Source organism: Neovison vison, chromosome 3 (genome assembly GCF_020171115.1).
Source record: "Neovison vison isolate M4711 chromosome 3, ASM_NN_V1, whole genome shotgun sequence".
Classification (NCBI taxonomy): domain Eukaryota; kingdom Metazoa; phylum Chordata; class Mammalia; order Carnivora; family Mustelidae; genus Neogale; species Neogale vison.
The window spans coordinates 102,545,453-102,557,964 of record NC_058093.1 but is presented as its reverse complement, the minus strand read 5'-3'; the positions used below and the strand labels follow the sequence as shown (position 1 = coordinate 102,557,964).

General features: G+C 44.0%; 1 protein-coding gene across 2 annotated transcripts in view; it reads left to right on the top strand.

Annotated features, from left to right (window-relative positions):
* Nucleotides 1–12,512, top strand: part of CCDC93 (coiled-coil domain containing 93) — a 92,828-nt gene that overhangs the window by 41,082 nt on the left and 39,234 nt on the right. For both annotated transcript variants that reach the window (XM_044242606.1, XM_044242605.1), the window contains exon 11: nt 545–631. In XM_044242606.1, the coding sequence (XP_044098541.1) occupies nt 545–631 (87 nt within the window). The remainder of the gene's footprint in view (nt 1–544; nt 632–12,512) is intronic.

Sequence of the window (12,512 nt, the reverse complement as noted above, 5' to 3'; positions counted from 1 at the left end):
ATGCCAGAAGAACCCTCGTCCTTCCCACTCCATCTGCTTAGAAAATACAACACCACATTTTTCATTGGTCTTCCCAGACCTCAGGGCCTGTCCAAAGGGCTTAACCAAGGGCTTTGAAAGGATCCCTCCTTTTTAGGGCAGGAAAAGCCTGTGGCAGTAATGAGGTATTTGGAGAGCTCTAAGATTCCTGTTTCTGTCCCATGTGTATTTTTTCTTCCCCTCAGTTCTAAGACTTCCAGGTTCCTCTGCTCAGGAAGAGACCCTGAGATGGGGTATTTGGGGTAAAGAATGATTTCCCAGGGACCAGGAAGAATCTGGCACAAACATTTGAATGATTCATATGATGGAGAGATGGCTTACCATTTGCCCCACGGCTTGTTTTCCCCTTTCCTTGTTGATAGATACCTAAACAAAGCCCAGAGTATTCCCCCTCCTCCCCGGGAGTATTATCTATTTTTGCTATACGACTCAGAGCATTCAGATTTTCCAGTTCTGTGAAAGACAAGGCATGGCCTTAAGAAGCCCCCCCTCCCCGTGACTGCAGAGCCGCCTCACTGCCAGCTCCGTAGGCCAGATTGTGGGACTCTGCTCCGCCGAGATCAAGCAGATCGTGTCCGAGTACGCAGAGAAGGTATGTGGGGCCCCAGGTGGAGTCTTAGCCTCAGGTCATGCCCCAGGATCTCTTCTGTGTCCCTATACCTTTCCATATCATTGATGGAGTCACATTGTAATTCACCAGCGACATTTGTCAGAAACATGCACGCCATGCAAAGCCGTCAGCATTTGTCTGTTAGCTCAGTTAATTTTCTTCTGCAGTGCCTTTTTTCTATACATATAAAGAGAAAACCTGTCTCTCAGAGAAAGGATCACATCTGATAAATTGATGTCCGAGGTATAGCATAGGCATTTTTCCTTCTCTACCAGGCTTCTTATAACTCGGGCTCAGTTTGGTGATTGGGTCGAAGAATAAGCTTTTGCCACTTAGGAGACAAACCCCATAACTCAGCCAAGCCCAAGGCAAAATTTTTTGTTCCACTTTATTAAAAGGGTATAGAATGAACTAAAGCCTAAAAGCTATATTTCAGTGTTAGATTTTTTTCTATCCCAAGAATAGGCAGCAGGACCTTGACTATTTCAGGGAGATGGTGATTAATCATTTTGCACATAACTGATTCTGGTCTGGCTGAGATGTAGTATCGGTGAAATCAGATTTACAGGGCATTGTTTCACATCCTTCCTTCCCCAGCCATACTCAAGTCCATCGCCCTAAAACGTTGATGTGTATTAAAGCATCCAGCTTTGCCTTCCCTGTCTCAGAAGCCTTGACGACAAATTAGTTATGCTCCAGCTCTCCGTGCAATATTCTCCTCAAGTGATTTTGCAGAGATGATGTACTTGGGGAAAGGATGTCTCCTGAAACTGAGAGTTATGACCTTCTGTAAACACAGCAGGGGATCACCTCCCACCAATGAGGGGTCTTTGAGCAATACAATGAGTAAAATGGCTTAGAAAGTCCGGGGGTGTGATTCTCACATTTCCCCTACCCGCTACCCGCCAAATCAGTGCTGCTTAATATAGGTTTTCTAATCCAACTTTCATGGAGTCCAAAGTATCCTCTGTTTCAGTCTGCCACCAAGGAGAGATGACAGTAGTCAAAGTGTCCTCAGAGATTTGACTGGAAAAGGACTTAGATAATCCTCAAAGTTACAGATCAGCTTAAAAGCCCTGAAAGTGTAATTGAGGAGAACGATTTATACATTGCCCCAATGTATAATCAAGTTTCTTGATTGGTGGTCAGCACACAATTGGATGGCACTTGCCTTTATGTTGCCACATAGCATTGCTGAATCCAGTTTTTTTTAAAAAAAACAACTAGAAGGTGGGGTACTCACTGCAGGGGCCCTGACTTTTGTCTTCATACTCACCCACTGCCGGTAGATAAGAGCTCAGATTATTTTAAGAGGGAAACCAAGCAGGCTGACCCTCCTTTGTTGGTCGTATGCCTCTCTTTGCCTGGGAGTCCTGAAGCTTACCTCTTTCCCCAGTCAGCTCTTCATGTCCGTGTCTCCTTTTGGGTCTGTTATCCCCTGAACTTTTCCTCCTCACCCTTGTACTGTGATCTGTACCCACGACCTGTGACTGCACTCTCTACCTACATTCCATTCTGCCAGAAAGGAGTGACGTTGGAAGTAGTTTGGAACCAGTGTTTTTCCAAGGACATAGGTAATTAAACTGCTAATGAAGAATTAGAGGTTCAGGGTTCACCGCTTGATTGTGTTTTTTGCATTATGTATGTAGATCATATAGCGTTAAAGGTAATGCTTTTTTAAATTATATCCTATTAATCTTATTCTCATATCAGAGTCATCTCACATTTGCATATTACCCTCCAGGGTTGGTCCCACATCTCCATGGTGGTTCCTAGTTGCAGCCATCAGGTAGGGCATCAAGAGGTAGGGTGGTACAGTTAAAAAGACAGCATTTGAAGTCATGTCTTGGTTCATATCTGTCTCCTCTATGTCCCAGCTGTATGACCTTGACCAATTTATTTAACCCCTCTTTGTCCTCCTATCTCCCTATGTAAAATGGCGATAATACTACTTCGCTGTCAGGATTTTGTGAAGATTAAGTGAAATGTGACTAAATACCTCAAACAGTGTCTGGCACGTGAGAGCTTTTAGCTGATACTTACCTTCATTTGCTTTTTATAGTGTGCATTTTTTTTTTGGCATGTCGAATCCTAAAGATTTTTTATGTTTCTAGCCTTTGCACTTATTTGAATACTAGATAATTCATGTGTTAATACATCCCAGTTCCTCAAACATTTCCCTGTTGTTCGACTTCTAAGTTGTCTGTGTTTGCCACTGTGGATAATGCTGTCGTAAACTCTGAGCAGATAGTTTCTACTAAGAGATTTTTTTAGGACTTGGGTGTTGGGTTATCTCTCTTTGTTGCTTTACAAATAAATTGTAACAGCACACAATACTGTCAGTGATAAAGGGGCTTCACCGTGGCCCCACATTTCCAACTTTGTTCTTTTGTCTAACTTGCTACTTTAGTAGCTATAAGATAGCACCTCTGCACCTGAGAGTATGGGCCATGGTTCCATGTTTTTGTTTGCTCTATTTTGTACTATATAAATTGTTATTACCTGTACTCATTTATCTTTTGGGTATGTGATGTTTTTCATATAAATTTGAATATAGTCTTTGGCGATTCACAGACCTGTACCCCTGGGGATAAAAATATTGTTTATAAAAATTAAAAATAATTTTTTAAAAATTTGAATATAGTCTATATTCTAGATTTATATATTTCATCACTAAAGTATTTCTTGGCTGTTCTTTTTGTTTTTTTTAATATACAGTAAGTTAGCCACCATACAGTACATCATTAGTTTTTGATGTAGTATTCAGTGATTCATTAGTTGCATGTAACACCCAGTGTTTTTTTATTTTTGGATTGCTTTTCATTATAAACAAGGAATTTGTACGTAAATCAATGGATCTTTTTATTATTGTTTCCAGGTGACAGGGTCATCATCTTTCCATGGATCCAATAAGTAATCCATTACATTTCAGTTCATCTTTTACTGATGATGTTTAATTCTTTAACTTATGTGGAGTTCACTTTTATTTATATTCTAAAATGGGATTCGTGCCAATTTTCCTCCTCCTATCCACTCTCCTAATACCATTTATTCATAATTTCTTTATACTTACTTGGAGATAGCTTATTGTATTTTTGTGGGGTTTATTTAATTTAAACTGTTTATGGACTCTTTCTTACTTGATTGGTTTATACTCCTCTAATTTTATGCAATTTCCATGGTGAAGTTCTGTTTGGCTTTGTTGTAGTTGTTGTTTGCTTTATTGTTTGCTCCTGTTTTATCAGTGGCCTCTCACCAGAGAGCATGAGGAGCACAACTGTAGTTGAACAGTCGGGTTTATTGCTGGTGCTGGTGGGGGAGACTGTGCACAAGTGGGGAGCCATGCGACATCTCAGTAAGGAAGCATTAGGAAAGCCTTACTGTGGGATTCTGGCTTGTTTTAGGTGATTTGTGGGAAGGACCAAGAAAGTAGGGCTTTGCTGTCTGTTGGATGTTTTAAGGAAGGGCGATCCTATAAATGAGTGTCTAAATATGGGCGCCTGGGTGGCTCAGTGGGTTAAGCCGCTGTCTTCGGCTCGGGTCATGATCTCAGGGTCCTGGGATCGAGCCCCGCATCGGGCTCTCTGCTCGGCGGGGAGCCTGCTTCCTCCTCTCTCTCTGCCTGCCTCTCTGTCTACTTGTGATCTCTCTCTGTCAAAAATAAATAAATAAAATCTTTAAAAAAAAAAATGAGTGTCTAAATAAATTTAATAAGATGGGGGAATGAAAAAAATTAAAAAGATGAGGTAATGAATCATGGTTAAAGCTGTGTACTATTATTAGCCAGCATAGGGGTATGTTTGGTCATTTTTGCGATTTGAGCAATTATAAGATTTGGTCCATGTTCAGACATGATTACAGAATGCTCATGTCTTTTCCTTCATCTTCAAGACATTGTGTGATGTTGACATTCTTTGAAATTACCTATGTAAAGCACCAAGATCTAGGATGTGCAGGGCAGCTCCCAGCAACATCAAGGTCTTGTCGAGAAGGCCAGGTTGGCTCTCAGATGCCAGAGGCTGCTTTACTTCTCCTCTGCTTATTCGTACATTTAGTTATCTACTGCTGCACATCAGTATTACAACAAAGGTGGTAGCTTAAAACAACACACACATTTTTTTTTAAGATTTTATTTATTTATTTGACAGACAGAGATTACAAGTAGGTGAAGAGGCAGGCAGAGAGAGAGCAGTAAGCAGGCTCCGTGCTGAGCAGAAAGCCCGATGCGGGGCTTGATCCCAGGACCCGGAGACCATGACCTGAGCCAAAGGCAGAGGCCTTAACCCACTGAGCCACCCAGGTGCCCCAACAACACACACTTATTATCTCACAGTCACTGGGGGTGAGCAGTTGAGCACAGAATAGCAGGATTTTTTTGTTTAGGGCTCTCACAGTGAAAGTGCTGCCCAGGTCTGCTTTCTTATCTGAGGCTCAGCTGGGGCAGGATCCACTTCTAAGCTCATGTGGTTGTTAACAGGATTCAGCCTGTTGGCTGAAGTCCTCAGCTCTTGCTGGCTGCTGGCTGCTGGCTGCCTTCGGTTCCTTGCCATGTGGCCTTCCCCAAATCGCCACTTGTTTGATCAAAGCCAGCAAGGAAGAGCACCTCCTCATAGGCTAGACGTTGTAGTTCTGTATAACAGCTAGGTGCATGCACTCACATATATCCCATCACTTCACTGTCTTCTATTGGTTAGAAGCAGGTCACAGGTCCCATCCACATTCAGGGGATGGGCTTACATGAAGGCCTGAACACCAGGAGGCAGAGGGGATAGGGCTTTCCTAGGGTTGTCCACCACACTGTTTGGTTTCCGCTTCAATCTTACTGCCATGGGGCGCCTGGGTGGCTCAGTGGGTTAAGCCGCTGCCTTCGGTCATGATCTCAGGATCCTGGGATCGAGTCCTGCATCAGGCTCCCTACTCAGCGGGGAGCCTGCTTCCCTCTCTCTCTCTCTCTGCTTACTTGTGATCTCTCTCTGTCAAATAAATAAGTAAGATCTTTAAAAAAAAAATCTTACTGCCATGATACCTGGGCTGATACCAGGCACTGGCAGTTTATCAAAAGTCCATGCCCTCACCTTTCGGGTTTCCGTAACAAATCCCTTGGAAGTGGAGATGGGATTGAGGGATGCCTCAGAGGGAGGCCTTCAGAGGTACTTGTAAGAAACCCAAATTAATCTGGTAACAGGATGGATTTCTGCTTAGTGAAGAAAAGGGACAAGATAGTTTTGGGAGTATGAAAGAGTGAAAATGATTTTGTGAGCAGGCAGTGAATCGAACAGCCAGCCTGGTGCTTGGAAAGCTGACAGGCATTAGGATATAAAAAATGTGGGAAAACACATGTGCAGGCTTCTCTTTGATTTTAAAGTTCACAGGCTCTTCTAACAGTGTAACATGATAAATAACCCATGTGTTTCAAAGCAAGCCTCTGAGATATGTAACTCAATTTAATATGGTTCCTGTAAAGCAGCAGGGAAGAGGAATGTGAAGAAGCTCCCAGATATATAATTCATGAGTTCATGTAGGCTCTCAGCCAAAGAGCACCATCTCCCTTCTTTTCTGAAGGGTAATGCCCTTTCCAGAATGCGCTATATGAGACACTGCTGTGCTTTTTGGTGTTGATGTCTAATAAGCTCGCTGCGTCTTAGCCTTCATTTTTATAGGGAAGGAGAGTCTATAACTGTCATTTGCAGAACACTAAAAAGCTTGACTATCCAAAACCCACTTCTGCTCTACAATCCTGCACTAGCTTGTGTCAGAAGAAGGGGAAGGAAGCTGAGCCAAGGAAGTAGCCAGGTCCCCTAGAAGGACAAGAAGGGACTCTCCCTAATGCCACTTACTAATGAACCCTATATCATTTCAACCACTTTAATACGTGACAGCCAGCTAAATCATTCCTTGGTCAGCATCTTCCTGAGATAGAATCTTAGAACATTTTGTTAATCTAGAAGCACAGATCTGCCTTGGGGAATCAGAAGAGTCTATCCTGAGTGCCTTTTCTGTGCTCAGTGCCTTGTATGTGATGATCTCGTGAATTCTCAGAGCAGTGTGCTGCCTCCTTGCATATAATCCTCTGCCTTCCTTCATCATTGTACTTCCTCACGTGCAGCTGAAACTCTCTGTTTATGTGTATGTGGACCACGTTTTACTGCTCTCTGCAACCTCGGAGCAAGGACCTGACAGTGTTGGTGTTCAGAATGTAAGCGTGTGATGTTAAATCCATTTTGCAGATGAGGACACTAAAGGGTTGAGTCACTTGTCCGGTATCACATAGCTAAGAAGTTCCAGGTTCGCATACAGAACTGTCTGACTTTGAAACCTGTCTCCTTGGCAAAGTAGAGTGTCTGTAGGGGCAAGCCATAATCCTTTGCCGTCATCCTTCTCATTCACCTTCCAGGCTTGCAGTGACAAACCTCTTTAGATTCTGTCACTGTCCAGCTGCCTACCTTAGGCTAAGTAGAGAGAAGCCAGGTCATGTTGGGAACTAGCCACAGAAATAAGCAAAATGAAAATGGTGTGGCCCAGGCACACACACGCAATCACACCTGTGCTGCTAAAAGCTGTGGAAGTTTCTGTTTGGGGTGTGTGCATGTGTGATTTTTCCTATCAGTTTTATAACCTTTAGAATGTAACATTCTGATGAATTTTCAGCCATCAAAGGACTTATTTGTGGAAGAAATTTTTTTCTTAATAGGTTTTGGAAATGTTCCTTTCCGGCAATTAAGAAATTCTGGCACCATTGCTTCTGAACTTTTGATTCTGAGGCCCATTTTCTGGCAGTTAATTGGAAGCCCCGCCGGTCTTGAAGTTAGGTCTTTCAGGAGCACCTGGGGGTGCTCAGGTAATTGAGCTGGGTGTAGCCAAAAAGAGGTCATGGCCGGGGTATGGTCAGGAATGCACATATAAAAACACAAAGGAAATTAAGTCCCCTCTAGAGAATGCAGACAGGGCGCCTGGGTGGCTCAGTGGGTTAAGCCGCTGCCTTCGGCTCGGGTCATGATCTCAGGGTCCTGGGATCGAGTCCCGCATTGGGCTCTCTGCTCGGCGGGGAGCCTGCTTCCTCCTCTCTCTCTCTCTGCCTGCCTCTCTGCCTACTTGTGATCTCTCTCTGTCAAATAAAATAAAATCTTAAAAAAAAAAAAAATTTAGAGAATGCAGACAACCACATTTGATTAGGGGGGATTTTGTCCCACTTGTCCTTGTCCCTCTCCTCTGTGATAATTTATATTCCACTATGATGCAAAACCAGCTGCCTCCTAAGTTCCACGCTCGCTAACTTGGACAGTATGCGAGTAGGAGCCTTTTGTTTGCAAGGACTGGAAGCTGCCTGTAATGGTATAAGCAAAAAGGGAGTGTTTATCATAACTGGGAGGTCTGTGAATGCAGGGGTCCCAGGGACTCCAGCAGCCTTGTGTCTCATCTCTGCTCTTGCTTCCCTTGGTTTCTCTCTCTGTTGTCACCTGCTGGCTTCACCACAGACTGTCAGTCTTCTAGCACCCTCCCCACTTCTATGCGTAGAGTCCTAAGGATGATTTCTCTGGCGTGGCTTAGGTCCCATATACCTCCGGGGTCCAGTTGCTTGGGCCAGGTGGTGGCCTGCCTCTTGACGGCAGCCTGTCTGGCATGGGAGCAAGTAGGTGATAGTGGTCCCCCACAGGAACTGTTACAAACCAGGTGATGCTAGGCACGTACCATGGCCGGTGCCTACTCAGGGAATCTGTCTAACTGAATTGGGTGGGATTGACCCAAAAGTGTCAGTTGCTAATATGTCAGCCGCCCTCTTGCGGTAACTGCCTTCATAGTGTTGTTTCTCTACCCTGGTTTCTTATTTCCAGGTAGGGCTATTCCAGTTAGCTTTTTCAAACACTTATAAAGAAAATTGGTATTTTGGAGATATGTTCAGTCTTGAGCTTTGACTTCTTTTCTGTCGGGAAACTGACAGTTGAGCCCCAAGATGGGATGATTTCCTCCCGCAGCCAACACCTGTTGCGCACACACTGTGGAATCTAGCAGTGTCCGCCGGGGGGTGGAGGACGTTGCAGGGCCTAGTTACAAGGAAGAGGTGGACACTGCCTGCTGCCTCCGGGAGCTCCGAGTTAGCCATCAGTCAACCCGTAAGCAGAGAAATGACAGAATAACATGACCTGTATGATCTCAGATGGATACCAGTTGCTATTTGGTTTCTGTTGCCATTTGAAATGTCAGTATATGTGCCCAATGCAAACTGGTTGGTAGAGTTTGTAAGGTTTTACAGGCGAGATAAACATGACAGCAGGCTCAGTAGGTACAAGGCAAGATTTATTAAAGGTGCCCTCGGGCGAAGTTCCGGGACTCCAGAGAGGAGAGTTGGGGAAGTCCTGCCAGGAGTGGGTTGGGGGAGTCTTTTACCTGGGGTAAGACAGGGCATAGGTTTACACCCATATAAGGTAGGGTATTTGGTGATCGGAGGGTCAGGGAAGTCCTGTTTCCTGCATAGGTATCGGGTTACTTGTGGAAATGTGACCTGGGCATACATCCTTATGGCGGGAGAGTCAAGGGTTAAGGAAGGGGGCAGGGAGGGCCTGGAAGATGGCGGTCCTTTTTATTGTTCCTCCTTCATTCCCAGAGCCACAGACCCAATAGAGTTGACATTTAACTTTTTGTCATAGGAATAAATGGGCAGAATGAATGACTTTAAAACTATACCCAGTTGAGGTGAAATGGAAAGATAAAGTTTAAGGGGGATGGGGACTGGGGAAAGTTACTGCACCCCGGGAACCTTGCTGAGATTAGCAGATCATGGAAAACTTAGCAACGGGAAATCCTGACTCCTTTGTTATAAGAATCAGGCCTGAGTCAGAACCAGTGTGGTTTCTAGTCAACTAAGATGCAAATGTTTCTAATCCCACCAGTCCCACCACAGGAAAGCATTTTTACCATTTTTTTCAGCAGCATTAGCATGTGGAGCTTGGGAAGAAGTATGGTACTGATGAAGTTCTCGAACCTAGGTGAGGTTCAGTGGGGTGAGGTTCGGAGCTGACGGCTAAAGAAAGATTTCTTAAGACGTCTCTGGTGCAAAAAGGTGGTTTATTAGAGCACGGGGACAGGACCCGTGGGCAGGCAGAGATGCGGCTGCCCCGAGCCTGTGAGGAGTGTCTGGTTATATACACAGGAGTTGGGTAGGTGAGGACAAAGGGGTGTTCAGAAGAGCTATTGGGGCAAAGAATACTATCAGGATATTGAAGGCCTGGTTACTATCAAGTCAAGGCCACTTCCTTTCTAATGAGGCATTAACATAAAGACAATTGGGAGTTTCCTGGTGGAATGTTACATTCCTGCTATCAAGCATCCTTGTGAGTGAGATTTAGGTTTAGAAGAAATTTAACTTTATTTACTTTTCTTTTTACCTCCGCCTCCTTTGGTTTCTTATGGAGGGGAGGGTGGCATTAGGGCTTGAGGAACTGAGTTATGTGTCCTTGGAAATTGGGCTATTGATAAGGTAACTTCTTTGTTTGTAAATCTCAAGGACATTTGCAAACAAAGGGAGACTCCTGCCTTACAGGACTGTGATCTCTGCAATATAACCATTTGTTCTTCTTTCAGGGCAATCAGGGGTGCCTGAGGAATGTCACACATATTACTAAAGGGAGTGGGTAGAGAGGGGGTGCAAGGCGCCAGCCCCTGCTCCCTCCTCAGCCAGCCTCCTGCTCCCTCATCAGTACCAGGGAGAAGTTTTCTTCTTGGGAACCTCCTGCTGTGACCAGAGATAGAAAAAAAGGTCTTTTTTTTTTTCCAGGGTTGGATTTTTGTACTCCTTCATTCTGGACTGCATTTCTTCATACAAGGTCACAAGTGTTAAGTTACACCCTAAATCTGTCAACTTCCGGAGGGCCAAGTTTCCTCTTGCAGCTCTCATCTCTGTTGCCTGATGCATAATGACTGCTCAGCAGAGGCTGACAAGTCTCTGCAGGTTTGTGCAAAGACTCACCTAGCGGCCAGGACCAGTGACTTTCCTCCCTATGACGGGCTTTTCTGTGATGTTGTGTGGCTCCACTCCTGGTAGTCTCCTTCCGAGCACTACTGACAATATGCTGTTTTCATTTGTCTCTATCTGTCCCCCTGTAAATGAGAGCTGGGATCATTGCATAATTCCCAGTGCCTAACACAATACGGTTTTCATGACCATTTGTGGGAGAGAGGAAAGACAGATCAAGAAGACCTTTCAAAACTCTCTTTTACTCTATAGCACAGTTTAGGCTAGGAGAGAATGTAGAGGACAACACCTTTATTTGTGCATGAGTTGGTTTTACCTGATTGAACTGTGGATGTCCAGGAGTAAGGTCTGTGTCCCCACTGCCTACCACTGGGCCTCTCACATAATAGGATCTGACTAAAGGGTAATTGAAAGAGGTAAAGGAAGGTGGGATAGAGAGATTTAAAACTACAATCTGAATTTAGAGATTAAGGAACCCTATAAATCTGGAGAGAATGATGCTAAATGTGGGGTTAAAATATTCCAGGATTTCCTAAAATCTGGGGGACTGATGCAGTAAGTAATAACATAAAAAGAGAAAAAAAATGGTATCAGCTAATTAGTTGTCGACCTAGTAGGATTGTCTCAAGCTGCACCGCACAGTCTACCTTTTTAGAGTCTTTATCAATCTGGATAAAGGCACAGAATTAGTTTGTCAGATTTGGACATCATTTAAAGCTAAAACAAAGAGATGGCTACACCCCAGAGAATAGAGTCAACATTCAAAAATATCTTAGATTGAAATTAGGAGCCCAAACAAATCCATTTGTTCAAGAAGGTATGCGGGAACTGTTCCATTTCACTTCAGAAAAATCAGTCACACCAATTCAAGATTCAGTGAGCTTGCCATCTGACGGGATGGTAGTTTGTGGGGAGAAGAGTGAAGAGTTCTGGATTTGTTCATGCCTCCTAAATGCACAGTGCTTTCTGGGCAGATACACTGCATTGCCTGCCGTGGAGCCCAGAGCTGCGTCTTAGATGCATCAGGGTTGCATGAATATGGGTCTTCGAGGTTCATGGGATTTCATCAGTGGGAGTCAGGGATAGTAAAAAAATGTTTACGTATCCCGTTTCACCAATGGAAGCAGAGAGGGTGAATGAATAGTCCCATCCCATCTTCAGGGCTCAGACTCCAGTGAAGAGTTGGAAAGGTCCCTTGTCAGCTAGCATATTTCTAGAGGGTAGTAACCAAGATGGAAGGGTACCGACATGTTTTACAGAAAGGGGAGATGAAAGAGCTGTGGATACTTTTAGGTGAATCTGTTACCTGGAAGAGTGATTGCACTTACCTCTGTTGCCTTAGGGAAGAATGGCCGTGTATGCATTTGAGTCTTTGCAAGGTCTGATTCTGTCTCTGCTGGCTTTTTGCTCCTACTATGCACATGCTTTCAAATTTGGATTGTGAGCTCGTGTGCCCTGAAAATTTACTTGTAGAAATTCTTTGAAGCCTAGAGATGAGTTTCTGTTCTTCCGGGGTGGGGTTTGCTTTTATTTCCAGCAAGCATCTGGAGGCACCCCAGCCCAGGTCCATCGCATACATAGTCTTGACTTGTGGGTTTTTTTGACCATCCAGGTAGTGTATGCATTTGGATTACAGAACTGGACCTGTTACGAAATCTCACTGCAGATTTTTTTTCTTCTTTCATTCATTTATGCAAAGCAGTTACTGAATTATAAAAAATCATTGCTTGAGATCACCTGGTATTGGCAAGTACTTTCAAGAAAACAGCCAACCTCAGTGGTTATATATACCTTCCTGGAGCTCCACTTTCACTAACTCTTTGGCCTTGTAGGTTTTCTTACATTCTTGTTAGCTAATAGGGGTTTTTTTTAATATTTTAAAAATAAATATTT